This window comes from Phyllobates terribilis, unplaced genomic scaffold (genome assembly GCF_046119375.1).
Source record: "Phyllobates terribilis strain yellow unplaced genomic scaffold, ASM4611937v1 Scaffold_4__5_contigs__length_816908805, whole genome shotgun sequence".
NCBI lineage: Eukaryota > Metazoa > Chordata > Amphibia > Anura > Dendrobatidae > Phyllobates > Phyllobates terribilis.
Window position 1 is genome coordinate 570,367,068 of NW_027362764.1, and position 17,044 is coordinate 570,384,111.

The 17,044-nt window shown below is 39.6% G+C and overlaps 1 protein-coding gene across 32 annotated transcripts in view; it reads left to right on the plus strand.

The window, feature by feature from the left end:
- EPB41L3 (erythrocyte membrane protein band 4.1 like 3) overlaps positions 1-17,044 on the plus strand; it is a 376,691-nt gene that overhangs the window by 281,349 nt on the left and 78,298 nt on the right. For all 32 annotated transcript variants that reach the window (XM_073679070.1, XM_073679072.1, XM_073679075.1 and 29 more), the window contains 4 exons: positions 5,076-5,163; positions 8,411-8,563; positions 10,193-10,290; positions 11,417-11,592. In XM_073679070.1, the coding sequence (XP_073535171.1) occupies positions 5,076-5,163; positions 8,411-8,563; positions 10,193-10,290; positions 11,417-11,592 (515 nt within the window). The remainder of the gene's footprint in view (positions 1-5,075; positions 5,164-8,410; positions 8,564-10,192; positions 10,291-11,416; positions 11,593-17,044) is intronic.

Genomic DNA, 17,044 nt, shown 5'->3' on the forward strand with positions numbered 1-17,044 from the left:
AGGAGGCGCATTCCTCCAAACCACCGTACATGGACGGCTTGTCGATCGCACAAGCTCAGTCCGAGCGCTGGCGCCATGAAAAGCGGGTGTCAGCACTATATGAAAGCTGCCACTTTGCAGCAACAGCCACGATCAGTGGTAGCGCCGATCGAGGGCGTTTAACCGCTCTGATGTCACTGTCAATAGTGACAGTGACATCGATTGGCATAGCAGATCTCTGCTCCGATCAGCATAACGTGATTGTGCCAATGATCTTCATGGTGACCCTGGGCTGAAAGATGGCCATGGAGTCACCCAGGTACAGTGGCCTGTAAGCTCATGCTCAGAGCAGGAACTGACACGCCACCTCCCTGTGAGCGAAGCACTGAGCTAATGCCCTGCAATGCAAAAGCGACCAGAGCAGGGAAAATTGATGTCACTGATATTTTCACAAATAAACACAAAACATTTCAACCTAAATTTACCACTAACAAAGTACAATGTGTCACGAAAAAACAGTCTTAGAATCACTGGGATTAGTTGACACTTTCCAGAGTTATTACCACATAAAGTGACACTGGTCAGAACTGTAAAATTTGTCTTGGTCACGCTTCGGAGTAAAGGGGTTTATAAGCACACGTTAAAAGGGGCCTCATCACAAACCTTACTCTTACTTGGAGTAATTTTTGTGGCTAATGTATGCCATGACTGGACTTGAAATAGGATATATACCAAAGCAATTGCCCAATTCTTCTTCATCAAAACCATTCCTCTTCATCATAACATATTCTACGTATACTGTTGCATGCAGCACTATTTTATTTTTCTGGCATTTTTGGCTGAATTTGCTTGGAGGCAATTGTTTATCTAGGCACAAGGCAACCTATTTCGCTGTTTTATAAAACCTACCACGATTCACACTATACAAATACATTACTACTCTTTCTTTATATGAAGATCAAGACTTAAGAACCAGATAAAAACAGGACAATCATAAGTACCAAAAACTGGTGTAAACAGAAAAGTTAGAAATCCTGATGAAAACCATGATAAGGTAATGGGGTTCAATAGGATGCAGTTTTACCCATCTAAAAATTGATCCATGATGGCTCTGTGGAGAACATGAGCCAAGATGGAAGCTTAAACATAGCTTAACACAAGGGTTAACATAATCTAATTTAAAAACAGACTTGCTGGTGTAAGGACGTCTAATTAAGTTTTATTTAGAGATGTTCTCATTCAAGAATAATGGTATATAAAGCATAACCCATGCACTTCTTGAGTACATTCAACAGCCAGATGGGTACAAACCCAAGAAGGCTCTTAACAAAAGTTAATTTAGATGACAAAATTAGTCGAGGGAAGCTGGGAGCCATAGGAAAAGAAGAATTAGGCTGCTCACTTGACAGTCTGGCAATTCTGTGTATTTGGGAACTGAAAACTGCATGGAAAATAAGGAATGTAGCAGTAATTGATTTTTTAGAATACAAAGAATTTCAAATCTATAATTTGCTAAAAATAGTGTCTTATGTCTGAGAAATTCCCTTTGGGAAGTAGAATATTACTGTACCGAAATTTATAGTGAAGAGGTTTATTACATTTCACAAACCTCTTAACAGGCTAGTGCTTCAGGTTTTTATTTTGCTATTATGAATGCTACATGAGACCAATAATCGTGGATTGCATATAAAACTACAACAAAGCACTACTAGATATGTTAAGTATATGTTGCCCATAGACAAACATAGATTTCTCTCTTCTCTACCTCTTATGCCATTATAATAATGATTATTGGAAACACATCAATGTACACACGCTTTACTATTGTATGTAGTATGTCTTTGGTTTAATTACCCATATGAAATTAGCTGTCTATTATGTAGCATGTTTCTGATCCATATTAACAGATTAATGCATTGTAATCAGTAAAGATTCAGAACTGGGTGGGGGATTGATACTTCAGCATCCATTGTGGATATATAATTTGTGTTTTAATCGGTCACATACAGTACAGACCAAAAGTTTGGACACACCTTCTCATTTAAAGATTTTTCTGTATTTTCATGACTATGAAAATTGTACATTCACACTGAAGGCATCAAAACTATGAATTAATACATGTGAAATTATATACTTAACAAAAAAGTGTGAAACAACTGAAAATATGTCTTATATTCTAGGTTCTTCAAAGTAGCCACCTTTTGCTTTGATGACTGCTTTGCACACTCTTGGCATTCTCTTGATGAGCTTCAAGAGGTAGTCACCGGAAATGGTTTTCACTTCACAGGTGTGCCCTGTCAGGTTTAATAAGTGGGATTTCTTGCCTTATAAATGGGGTTGGGACCATCAGTTGTGTTGTGCAGAAGTCTGGTGGATACACAGCTGATAGTCCTACTGAATAGACTGTTAGAATTTGTATTATGGCAAGAAAAAAGCAGCTAAGTAAAGAAAAACGAGTGGCCATCATTTAAGAAATGAAGGTCAGTCAGTGCGAAAAATTGGGCAAACTTTGAATGTGTCCCCAAGTGCAGTTGCAAAAACCATCAAGCGCTACAAAGAAACTGGCTCACATGAGGACCGCCCCAGGAAAGGAAGACCAAGAGTCACCTCTGCTTCTGAGGATAAGTTTATCCGAGTCACCAGCCTCAGAAATTGCAGGTTAACAGCAGCTCAGATTAGAGACCAGGTCAGTGCCACACAGAGTTCTAGCAGCAGACACATCTCTACAACAACTGTTAGGCTGAGTTCACACGATGCGTTTTTCATGCGTTTCCGCGGCGTTTTTGCAGTTGCGTAAACGCCGCGGAAACGCATGAAAAACGCATGGTAGAAGGGCAGCAATGTTCCCCAATGGAAATCCGCATGTGCTGTGCCCATGATGCGGATTTTTCCGCAGCGTAAACGCTGCGGTCAAAAATCCGCAGCATGTCAATTAATTTTGCGGAAACGCTGCTCTTTTGCCGCCATTGACTTGCATTACACCGCATGGAATCCGCATCACTGTATATGTTGATGCGCTTTTCATGCGGTCTAATGTGCGGATGGTACCCGGGTGTGGATGAGAGGACTCTCATCCAGACCCAGGTACCATTAAAAAAAAAAGAATAAAATAAAAAATATATATATTCTCACCTTCTGACGGCCCGCGCTGCGTCCTGACGGCTTCCCGCGCACTTCGCGGTTGAATGAAGGACCTTCGCTGACGTCAGAGTCATGTGACGGGTCACGTGACGCTGACGTCGGAAGGTCCTACAGTCTTCACTGCCGGCAGCCGGGACCGATGAAGCAGGACACCGGGGGCCATCAGATGGTAACGTATAGATTTATTTTTTATTTTTTGACATCACACACTATATAAATCCATGCCGGTTGCATGGATTTATATAGTGTGAAGTTGACAAGCACTTTCCAAGTGATGCTAAAATCGCTTGGGAAGCGCTTGTCAACCCGCATGCGGAAATGAAAGTGAAGACCGCTTCATTTCCGCATGTCCCTGGCAGGAAACCGCATGTACAATCCGCATGCGTTTTTTCCTGCCAGAGAGATGCAGAAACGCTCAGGAAAAAATCCTGAGCATTTCTGCATCGTGTGCACATACCCTTAAGAGGGGACTTTGTGCAGCAGGCCTTCATGGTAAAATAGCTGCTAGGAAACCACTGCTAAGGACAGGCAACAAGCAGAAGAGACTTGTTTGGGCTAAAGAACACAAGGAATGGACATTAGACCAGTGGAAATCTGTGCTTTGGTCTGATGAGTCCAAAATTGAGATCTTTGGTTCCAACCACCGTGTCTTTGTGCGACACAGAAAAGGTGAACGGATGGACTCTACATGCCTGGTTCCCACCACGAAGCAGGGAGGAGGAGGTGTGATGGTGTGGGGGTGCTTTGCTGGTGACACTGTTGGGGATATATTCCAAATTGAAGGCATACAGAACCAGCATGGCTACCACAGCATCTTGCAGCGGCATGCTATTCCATCCGGTTTGCGTTTAGTTGGACCATCATTTATTTTTCAACAGGACAATAACCCCAAACACACCTCCAGGCTGTGTAAGGGCTATTTGACCAAGAAGGAGAGTGATGGGGTGCTACGCCAGATGACCTGGCCTCTACAATCACCAGACCTGAACCCAATCGAGATGGTTTGGGGTGAGCTGGACCGCAGAGTGAAGGCAAAAGGGCCAACAAGTGCTAAGCATCTCTGGGAACTCCTTCAAGATTGTTGGAAGACCATTTCCGGTGACTACCTCTTGAAGCTCATCAAGAGAATGCCAAGAGTGTGCAAAGCAGTCATCAAAGCAAAAGGTGGCTACTTTGAAGAACCTAGAATATAAGACATATTTTCAGTTCTTTCACACTTTTTTGTTAAGTATATAATTCCACATGTGTTAATTCATAGTTTTGATGCCTTCAGTGTGAATGTACAATTTTCATAGTCAAGAAAATACAGAAAAATCTTTAAATGAGAAGGTGTGTCCAAACTTTTGGTCTGTACTGTATGTTCTATTATAGTTACAAGAGTTATTGGCTTATTCACTTTTTAGCCTTACCAATATTTTCAGCTCTTTCTTCTCATTATATATCACCTCTATATATGCACATACTACATACACCCACTCACTAACACCTTGAAAATAACACAGCAAATTGCAGGCTTGTATTGCCTTTTATTTGTTGGTTTCTTTTGACAACTGTCATGAAATGTGAGGGGGTCTCTTATTTTCTATGGCATTTATTTCAAGCTGGATACATATATGCTTTATTTCCTGTAGTTTGGTTTTAGAGCTGTTGACATTTTCTTGGTGTCAGTGCTGTCACTAGATAGCAGCTTATGTTTATACTCTATAACCGTTATGTATATCTTCAGACAAGCTATTTTCAGAGTAATGTTAGTCCAAAAGCTTCAGACGTTTGTACATGTTTTAACGTGATTTACAAATTCTAGATATGATCTAGTTATCGTGAGGTTTTTTTTGTGTGAAGAAGATGCTTTTTGTTAATAATGTAGTCTGACCATACTGCAAGCGGATCTCAGCCGTAACAATATAGAAGGAGAAATGAATTAGCCCAATCTTATGTTTGTTTTATTTCTGCAGGGGAATGACTCCTGCTGAAGCTGAAATGCACTTCTTGGAAAATGCCAAAAAATTGTCAATGTATGGGGTTGATTTACATCATGCTAAGGTATTAAATTTTATTATGTTTCTTTCTTTCCAACCTCTTTACCCTACGAATATATTATCACGAGTCTTTTATGATAAAGCTGTTTAGTGTACATGTCATTTTATGTTTTTTATACTTTAGTTACTACTCAACCACTTATAAAGGTGTTTCTTCTATGATTATGATTGTGGGGGCCCAAACTCTGAGGCCCCTACCAATTACAAGAATAGTGGACCAAGTTGCCTTCAGCTTATTTCTAACACACCCGAACTCCTGGCTTCTTGCTTAACAGGGAAATACACCACCGTCCCATATAAACGCGTTGAAATGTCTTGAAGGTCCTTGCACAGTGATACAGAATTTTAATTGTGAGCACCATTCAGAATAGTCAACAGCATAACCCTCTAATTGCAAAGTTTCCCATTGGAAAATTAGATTAAATGACACTTTCCACAGTTGGTCCCATAATATTTAGGTGCTACCACACTCCCTTCGGCCTCATGGCACAGTGTTGGACTATTCAGTGGCACAGAGTCCCTTAACGCTCTGGATTGCAATAGAGCTGGTAAGCCAAACCACTGACTCCGACTCCTTAATTTCCCTGACCTCCAACTCCGGCTCCACAGCACGGCCTCACTACTGAGCGTGTACATGAGCATGTACATAAAGTGCTGCCCTGCCTCATTATTGAGCGTGTTCATAAAGTGCAGCACAGATTCATCTCAACTAAAACCCAAGATCCTTAGATCAGGAACAGAACAGACATTTACAGGACATTTCATAACGTTTCTAAGTTCTTATGAAAACACTTACAGCACATCCTGCATGTACTACTGAACCCAATTTATAATATATTGTCAGATTTGGTCCATTTTATGCCGACTCCACCAAAATGGACACCGACTCCACAGCCCTGGCTTACATTGCTACTTTAGGTGCTGTTTATACATAACTATTAACCTCTAGAAGCAATAGTTCTAAAGTAGAAAGTTTCCATACTTATGCTGTGATGGAAAATGCCACATTTATTATTTTGTTTGGTTTTGTACCAAGCGCAATAAAAAAAAAAAAAGGTCCAGTAGATGCCTCAGACACGCCTATAGTTACTAGCAGTATTTTCTGCTAAAAGTGCCAGGAAATCATTTTTATACATAAAGTTCCAGTAACATGACAATCGTATTACGGTGATAACCATATTATTTCTTCTAATGATTTTTACATTTTCAGTCCTTCAGTTTATAGTTGACGCAGTCAAATCTGCTTTAGTAAACTAAGTAGGGCTGACAGGTTCTCAAATTAGTTTAACCAGCTCATGATAGGAAGCTTTTACAATATTGCAGCTTACTCACTCTTCAGTAGATCTTAGCATTAGCTTGGAAATGTAGCATTTTATAATTTCCTGCCTGTGCAGAGAAACTATTTTATAGTCTGCAAATGAGCAGCTCACACTATTATATTCCTTACTTTTATTTGTATGTACATGGATGGCCACTACCTATCTTATGGTTTATTAGAGCTTAGTGAAAGCATTGTTCATCGAAAACAATAACCACCCAGTTCTTACTATGTTCGGAAACCGATAAAAATTGCATTTTAAGATGCAGAAGTTAAGATGGATGTGTATCCTGATCAGGGCTAGTTGTACCATTACATCACTGTATCTATTAGTCGTGGATGAAGCAGTCCTGCCGTGCTTCCAATGCACCACAGGAGGGATGAAAAGCCAGGGTTATTGTACAGCTTTTTCTTAGATTTACTGTTGCAAAGACCATTACAATAGAAATCACTAAAAGGCTGAATCCCTAAAGATTAATTAAGTAGTTCTTGTTTTATTACATTATCTTAATCGTTCATAGGGAACCTCTAAATTAACTGTGGAAGAAAAATGCAGGCAGGGAAAAGAGCAACACTTTCATTAAATCAAAACATTTGTCACCATCAACCTTTTTTTGAGCGACTTTCTTTTATTAAATAATATTATTCAAATGTCGCAAATAAAAAAACAAGCAAACGTAGGACAAGCTTTACACCAAATTTAGGATGTAACCATGGCCTGTTACAGCCGGACGTGTGCCAAACGTGATGAATAGAAGCAAAATGTACGCTAAAGAATAGATTGACCCCGATTCATCAAAGTGTTTACGCCAGAATTCTGAATTAAAACACTTCAAAAAGTTGCAATATTTTTGAACAATGCGGGTTTGCACATAACTTTTGAAGCATTTGGTACATGGACATCAGCTTCAGTTAACTCTGCCAAAATAGACGGGGGGTGGCGATGCCTGCTCATCTAGCTCATGACAAGCTGTGGCGGGCCTTATGCCACAAATCTTACTCCAGTCAGTGAGGGGGGGGGGAGATAAGTGTTAAGGCACACAACACTTTTAAGATGGGCCAAATTCATTAAGAGGTGCCTGTTAATGAATCTGACACATCTGACTCAAACATGCCCTCTCATCAAGAATGGCAGGAATAATGCTGGTCTTGATGAATCTACGCTAATGTCTTTACCTTGATTATACCTAAAAAAGTGTAGTTAATTCTGTTAGTTAATGCTTCTGTATGGTATTAATATAAATAAATGAATAGTAATACATGATTCTGTATGGTATGTAAGAAAAAGAATGTATGCTTATATTTATTTTTTTTATTAAGGATCAAGGTCAGATGCTTGTAGGCAATACAGCTCCATGCATTGGGGCAAATGTTCCAAACTGTCTTGCAGAATAATATAAAACATATTGTGAAGTTAGCTTTAAAGTTTACTGTTGTTTTAACAAAGATCATTCATTGTATACTAAAAGATTACACGCTCTTCCGTTACAATTATTGTATGAATTCTGCATGGTTTTCAAGATCTGTGCATCAGAGCCATGTCTTGTAATGAGCAGTGCACGTTTCTGTTCGTCTCCATCTAATGACTCGGCATCCCAGTGTCATGCACCAGAAACATTGAAGCACTGCTTTCCAGGAGCTTTCGGCGGCACCTGCGATATTTTCTAATTGTTGTTGAAGACCCCCTTTTTCAGGGTGGCTTCCGGACATTCGGGAGAGTTTGCAAAGATGCCAAAACCTCGCCAGAAATTGTTGATCACCATTCCCTTTGCCTTATGTTATCTTGTAGGCAGCACTGTAGGACAACTGATCATCCCATAGCCATTGTGTCCTGACTGGATTGAGCCCTATCTTTTGAAAATTACTGTAAACATTATATTTTAGAGTATATATTTTTTTCTTAGAGAAAACCTAAATAAATTCTCATTTTCAGGATTCTGAAGGAGTTGAAATCATGCTAGGTGTGTGCGCCAGTGGCTTATTGATATATCGGGATAGACTACGGATAAATCGCTTTGCCTGGCCAAAAGTTCTGAAAATTTCATATAAGAGGAACAATTTTTATATCAAGATCCGCCCAGGGGAGGTATGTCAAAGTTCTAATAGAAATGGATATTTTCTTTCCTCTTATCCTATCAGAACAATTATGAATTGCATTTTGCATAGTTGTTGACGTTTATATATAAAATTGTATTGTGAGGCCAAATTCAGACGTCCGCATATAGGGAAGCATGGACCGGCCACAGGTCTTTCGACCCACCTCAACAGCCTCATAGGCATAGAGAAGGCTGTTGAGTTTGAATCAGGAGACCCGAGGCCTGATCTTTCATCCCTGTCCGTACCCTGATTGTGACATACGGACATTCATTGGCATTCCAGCTATTCATGCCTGTTTTATCTGTATCTGTTTTCTCTGAGGGAGGATCATGGGAGTATTTTGCTGATCTTGTTAAAACTTAAATATGTTATGCTAAGATATTATCTATCACAGGCAATTGTACCAGAAAGTCTGGTGTAATAGGTCCCTTGTGTGCTAAATGTTTGAACTATCTTCTCTACCTAAATATTATATTTGGGAATGCTTGGAGTCTTTTGTAGGATTTCTACTCAAAACATTAAAAGGGCATTCTAATAGGATATGCCATTATTACTGACCTTTGGGACCCTTAGCGCTGATTCAACATTTCAACCCCTTCACAGTTTTTATCCTGCATATTGTTATGCAGGGAACTGCATCACAGCTTCATTTAATTGAATGGAGCTGGCTTCGAAGTTTTTTCTTCACAAAGGTGCTCCCGTCCATTCAGATGTGAAGGGAAAACTTAAAAGGGGACACCGCTCAATAATGTAGCCCTTTTATTCTCAGGATGACTAGAGGTCCAACAGGTCAGACCTTCTCCACAAAGTAATGGCATATGTGATACGCTGTCATTTTTTAGGAGGAAACTTTGATTTACAATTACCATGTTAGAGCAGAGGTCAGAGCCATGAACGAATTTTAGTGCTAGAGATTAAAGTTAGAGATCTTTAGTTGTTAGATAAGCAGTATGATTTTTAGCACTCACATTATTGCATTTAAAATAGCAGTCGTGTTATGTATTTTTTTACTTCACCCTGTCATTGGTACACAGTGTGTCTGGAAATTCACGCATATTTTTCTTTAGTTTATGTGATCCCCTGGGAATTACATGTCCTTATGTTTTTAGAAAAGCGTCACCATCTCATTCACCGGAACATTTTATGTGATGAAATTGCATGGACCATACCACTGAACTTTTTCATAAGGAACACAAACACCTCTCACCGTTACTTATGATTACTGCACAGTTAGAATATAGTAAATCATAGTTTAGCCTCCATGACTGTATATTTATAATATATTAGCTAATATAGGAGAAAATAAAGGAACCGATAATCATAGTGTTACCCAAGCAGGCAGAGATGGTACTGCCTCTTGCTGTTCATGTTATGAAGTTCACATGCATCATGGTGTTGATAGCTGAGCACAGAGGAAGAAAAATACCGAGTGAAATCTAGTAATCGAGATGGAGAATGAACTGCAAAAAGTAAATAGGCCTCGCACAATCCGGTGGAGGGGTGGAAAAAAAATCATTTTTGCTAGACTGCTTCCTTAAAGTTTCTGACAAATAGGGTTCTTTCTAAACAAAATGTTATCATTGTCTTTTTAAGACTGTGAAATGTGTTTTCCTTTCAGTTTGAACAATTTGAAAGTACGATTGGTTTCAAGTTACCAAACCACCGGGCTGCCAAACGCTTATGGAAAGTATGCGTGGAGCATCATACTTTTTTTAGGTAAACCAGTTATTTTATGTTTTTTTGTTTTGTCTTTTACTAGTGTAGTATATTTGCAAGTTTACAATTAGTGGCGTTAGCTTAAAGGGAATCTGTCACCCCCTGGCACTTTCCTGACCTCTAATATGGGCATACAGGCGATAGAAATGTGAATCTATACTTACCTGTGTGCCTCATATTAGAGGTCTTGTGGCTGTGAAATTGCTTTTTATTTCTTCTGGATTATCACGAGTTCTGTCTGGGGGATGGGAAGAAATATTTCCCCCCTCCCCTGCACATCACAGTGCCCTGTGACGTGCAGTCTTTATGGCCAAATCCCACGCCTGCACATTTCACCTGTTCTTGCAAGGAGCATTTCTTCCTGCATTCTATGTACCTTTGTAGAGCAGGGTTCTAGTGCGCAGGCGCCGGGAAGTCAGAGTGACTCGCTGGCACCTGCGCACTAGATCCCTGCTCTACAATGGTACATAGACGGCAGGGTGAAGTGCGCAGGTGCGCGATCTGCCCATAAAGACTGCTTGTCACAGGGAGGGGGGAAATATTTTAATTAAAACAGTAGGCGGGATTTCTTCCCGTGAACACATGATAATCCAGAAGAAATAAAAAGCAATTTCACAGCCACAAGACCTCTAATATGAGGCATACAAGTAAGTATAAATTTACATTTCTATCACCTGTATGCTCATATTAGAGGTCAGAAAAGTGTCAGGGGGTGACAGATTCCCTTTAAGAATTTTCCAAATTCAAACATGCAGCACTAGTTTTAATTTTATACATTAGAGCACCGAATGTATTTTAACCAATTAATTATATATTCATTGTATTAAATGACATTATGTTCACCAGACCATAATTCTCCTTTAAACTATACCTTGCTGAGCCACAGATGGTACACAGTTAAATGGCAAAATGCTGAAATTTGACTGTTAGAGGATTAATTAATCATGACAAGCTCATTCATCTTGACTGACTTTTCTTGTTAAGTAGTGTCTTGTCCAAGACTAAACTCTACCTGTAATGTGATTGAGCATATTGTCCCTAGGGAAAAATCATGTTTATTCAAAAATTACCCTTGTTTATCTCATGTGTCGTCAAATCTCTCTGAACAATATTTCTATGGTTATAGGCTGCTGTTACCAGAGCAACCTCCCAAAAAATTCCTTACATTAGGGTCGAAATTCCGCTACAGTGGAAGGACTCAGGCTCAGACAAGAAGAGCAAGCGCACTGATCGATAGGCCCGCACCCTATTTTGAACGTTCTTCTAGCAAGCGTTATACAATGTCCCGGAGCCTAGATGGGGGTAAGAATGGTGTATTTGCCTTACATTAGTAATAGGACTTTTAATGATAATTTAGGAGCAGAGCAAAGACATTTTCTGTTATACAGTTTAACTAGAAATTTAGCAGCTGCTAACGTTTTTCTTACCGTGTGACAGTATCACAATTAAAGGAACAAAGGACACCCCCACACATGACTCATGACTCCTACACTCGAAATCGGTGGTATTGCTTTATACTTTTTATGTAGTTTTATTTAAATTGTCAGATTACACGCATAAAAAGGTGTAATCTGACAGTGTTTATTATGTCACTATCCGCCATACAGAATGTGTGTTCACAGGTGCCTCCATCCCGCACATTGGGCACACACACTTCATACAAGTCTCTATGTACTTTTGTTGTTAGAAACAGTGACTGTTGTTTTGTTTTTTTGTTTTTTTATAAATATTCTGACCATCAAAACATGATTAGTAGTTGGATTAATTTTCCAAACCATCATAGCCACACTAGTAATGTCTTTAAAAAAAGTTAAATGGCCCAGTATGTAAAACGCAAGGGTTATTGTATAAAATGCAGTGCATCACCCCGATTGCTCTAATAATACAGATTTTAAGATATTATCTGCATTTTAAGAAAAATATAACGGTCTTTTACAAGATCTATAGAATAATGCCACAAAACTAAGTATTCACATATGCACTTTTAGCCAATATGGGAAAACAGGAATGCCATTAAATGTTTGATCCCCAAATTCAGTGTAAGGGTATGTGCACACATTAAGTGTTTGCAGCAGAAATTTCTGCACCAAAAACACATTTCTTGGCAGGAAAACCACTTTATAAAATACGCACTTTTTTTTTTAAAAAAAAAATTCCTATTCATTAGAATATGTGAAAACCGTTGAAAGAATTGACATGCTGAATATTTGAAACTGCTTCAAATCCGCAAGGAAAAAATAAGCAGCATGTGCATGAGATTTCAAGATTCTCATTCATTAAGCTGGTACTGTAAACTGTAGCGTTTTGCTGCAGAAATTTCTGTTGCAAATACTTAATGTATTATGCACATTTCCTAAGTGATCCTGTGCAGGCACACAACATCAACCACTGAAGTTATGACAGGGTCATTGAAGAAGATGTCAGTTACGTCAAAGGGTATGATGAGAGCACCTGAGGCTGTATTTCGCGGGAAGTAGACTACCTTCTGGACTACTACATCTAGTAAATATACAAGTGGTGATATAAAAGCATTTTTGACCTTTATATGAGTGGAGTTTTGTAACACCAAAGCATTCACTGCATTCAATGGGTAAAAAAAGTGTTGCTTGTTTACTAAAGCTATAAGATGTTGTCCACTTCAAGAAAAGTCTGTAGTCACTTTTTAAGATTGTAGAGTGCCGAAACATGACAGTGCGCTCACCGTCATAATTCCCCTATATTTCCTTGTGCGAGTGGCTGGTCACGTGATGGTATGGTTTCGTACATATGCAATTTGATCACATGCCAACTAGAATTTCTACTGTGTGAACATTCAGAAGTGGAGAAGAGTCTAGTGAGCATGTAACCAAGTACAGTGGCATATAAAAGTTTGGACACCCCTGGTCAAAATTACTGTTGTTGTGAACAGATTAGCCATTTTAGAGATCATTTCATCTTCAACTTGCTTAACTGTTCACAATAACAGTACTTTTGACCAGGGGTGCCCAAACCACCCACTTGCACTGGGATTACTGGGGAGTAGTTACAGTCTGCAATCACAAGAGTGACTGCAGACTTTTCTTCTTAAAGTGCATAACCTCTTAACACCCCAAGAATCTTTTTGTTTTTTTCACTTTCATTTTTTTCTTTCCCTTCTTCCAAGAGCCTTAACTTTTTTTATGATTGCATCAACATAGCCGGGCTTATTTTTTGTGGGAGGAATTGTAGTTTTAGATGGCACCATTCATTTTACCATATAATTCTCTGCTAACCTAGAAGCAAAGCCACAATAAGAAGAATAACAATTCCCCCAAAATTCAAGAAAAAAACACATAAAAAAAGGGCAACAGTGTTTACCTGCCCAGATCTAAGAACTAATGCACTCAGGATGCAGCAAACCCATATAACAAAGATGGCGGCAACACAGGTGCAAAATACCGATGAAACAATCACTCACAACCTACCCGGTTCATGGAGGGGGTGATTGCTTAGCAGTAAAATTGCACACAAAGATGGCTTGTATAGGGTGCTGTTGATACACGAGTAGTGCACAGCATCTGGCTTACAGCCTATTAGTGACACCCATACTATTCGATTAAGCGGGCTGCCCAGTACTATCTAAGTGCACCCCAGGAGGACAGACACCCCAGTTTGCAATGCCAACACTGATGGGCCTGGCTGCACACTGGAATAAAAAAGTGCAAAAGATACATATATATAACATGAGGTATTAGTCGATATTTTGGCAAAAATACGCAAGCTCGCAACACGCGTCAGGGGTCCTCACTTGCGAGCTCTAACACTAACCTAAAAGCAAAGCCACAATAAGAAGAATAAAAATTCCCCCAAAATTCAAGACAAAAACGCACCAAAAAAAGAGCAACAGTGTTTACCTGCCCAGATCTAAGACCTATTGCACTCCGGATGCAGCAAACCCATATAACAAAGATGGCGGCAACATAGGTGCAAAATACTGATGAGACAATCACTCACAACCTACCTAGTTCATGGAGGGAGTGATTGCTTAGCATTAGAATTGCACACAAATGTTGCCTCCATCTTTGTTATTTGGGTTTGCTGCATCCTGAGTGCTTTAGTTCCGCAATTCTGCCACTGTTTTGTGGTGTTGATTTTTATGCTGTACACTGTACAGTAAAAATGACCCGGCAATAGGATACTGTCACCATTTTCTGAGATCCAAAACTTACTATTACTTATGATATTTTGAAAGCTTTTTATTGTAAAATGAGGCAACTAAAAAAAAAACGCAGTTGTAGCATTTTGATTTTTTTTCCAGCATGTAATGTATGGTTTCAATAATTTTCTGTTTTGATAGATCTGAATATTTGGGACACAACGATACCAGATATGTTTACTTTTTTTTAATGGGGGAGGTGGAGAATGATTGCTTATACTATTTATACTGCTGTGCCACAGTATTGCAGCACACAAGAAAAATGTGGTTCTTTTATGGAACCTGTAGCTGAGCTTTACAGGAGAACTAACGGTGGCTCAGTGGTTAGTACTGCAACCTTGCAGCGCTGGGGTCCTGAGTTCAAATCCTACCAAGGACAACATCTGCAAGGAGTTTGTATGTTCTCCCCGTGTTTGTGTGGGTTTCCTCCAGGATCTCCGGTTTCTTCCCACACTCCAAAGACATACTGATAGGGAAACAGTGATGATAATGTCTGTAAAGCGCTGTGGAATTAATGGTGCTATATAAGTGAATAAATAAATAAATAAACTAACTTGATAGTTTTACAGGGGCCTACAGAAGACCCCAGCTGCCATGGTAACTTATCAAAAGTCGAAAGAAGCCGGTGACGGTGTGTGTAAACAATGATATAATATAAATGCCACAGAGATTGACAGCAGCATGGTAAACGACAGCGATTGGAGCGCGCTTCGGCTGCTGTAGTTACAGGCAGAGATGATTTTGTAAGGCAGCGATGTCTGCTATGAAGCAGGCTCAGCTCCTGTGACTGCTTCATATATTTCTTATCAACTCATGGCTAAAATGTATATTATAGGTTGGTAAGGATTTCAGGGATGATGTTGTAGGATATTTTGGACTTAAGATGTGAGACATGCCACTCAAGTATCTGTTGTTACATTGATATATTAAATAAATAGATATATTACATCAGACATATTGATGTTCCCCCTTCAACTGTAATCTCAGTTGTGAAAATTGCTGCAAACTAAAGGAGAGAGAAGCGTGTTGCGCAGTGGTGACATCTTCCTTGTGTACTTGATTATAGCCATTGTTGTTGTGATTTGGGCATGTCTCTCTCCTGCTGCAATGGAAGCAGTTGCCTAGTAACAAGGTCCAGTTTCTGGCCTCTGTGGTGCCCTTCTACTTGCACTATTTTTTACTACATCTTTTATGTATTTGTTTCTTTGAAACCTAAATGTCAGCCCTCATTAATCTTTATACAGCTCATTTTGTGATAATTAACACCACAAACCTCATATACAATATGGCGTATTTATGCATGAAAAACACAGTATTGTTCCTAAGCAACAAGAATCCTTTCCATGAAGTTTACTTTTAAAAGTCAATATTTTATTTCTTATATTTCCTACCAATTAGATATAGCCTCACTCTCCAAACGTCTGGTATTATCATTTAGTGATAATAATAATAATTGAAAAAAATGTGGCAAAGTACATTAACACCCAAACGTATCATGTGAGTAAAGTCTTGAGGATAAATATTACAGATTTTGCTCAGGTCTATGTTAAAAAATACACATTATTATTTATTTTTAGAGCACCATTGATTCCATGGTGCTGTACATGTGAAAAGGGGTTACATATAAAATATAAATATAAATTACAGTGAACAAACTAACAATGGCAGACTGGTACAGAGGGGAGATGGCCCTGCCCTTGTGGACTTACAGTCTGTCGGATAATGGGGAAGGAGACAGGTCGAACTTGATGGACGCAAGTCTTTATTCGGCTTTACTAACTATGTAAGTTATGGGGTTGCGGCAGGTCCGGTGGTGGTGCTGTGGCAGCGGGGTCAGTGCAGGTTGTAAGCTTTCTTGAAGAGGTGGGTTTTCAAGTTTCGTCTGAAAGTTCTGGAACTGGCGGATAATCGGACGTGTTGGGGCACAGAACTCCAGAGGATGGGGTATGCTCCGGCAAAGTGCTCTTGATTAACAGAAACAAAAATGCTTCTTTGTTTTCTCCATATATCCATCCATTATATTTATAATTTAGGGTTTTAGGATTGTTAGTTTTATTACTATGCAAAGCACCAACATACAATTAATAATAACACCGGAGACAATGCGTCTGAATATAGAAGCATGTTAGGGAAGAGCTGATCAGAGGCCGCAGTCTATGAATATTTGTCACCGATGCATATAACATCACATACATACACAAGGAATTTCCCAATGTAGATGCACATCCACAATAACATAGGCTAGAACTCAACACTCAGAGCATATGCATAAGAACAAAAGCCCAAGGAAAGAGTATATTGTAGCCCAAAACAATTTTTTATTCGGTCGCCCATGACAGCACCACGTGAGAGAGAGGATCCGCCCATCAAGGACAGGAAACCTACAGGTTAAAAAGGGCGGCCCTCTCTTCCCGCCTCAGTTTAGGTTTCCTGTCCATGATGGGGGACCTTGCAGGCTTACCTGCAGAAGATGGACTCCTGTTCCAGAGAGGGCCACAGCAGGTGGTTGGAGCCGGTCCGTCCCGGTCCTCTGGAGATGCCACGGCAGGGCTCATGGGGGCGCCTCCGTGAGCGTTGCGG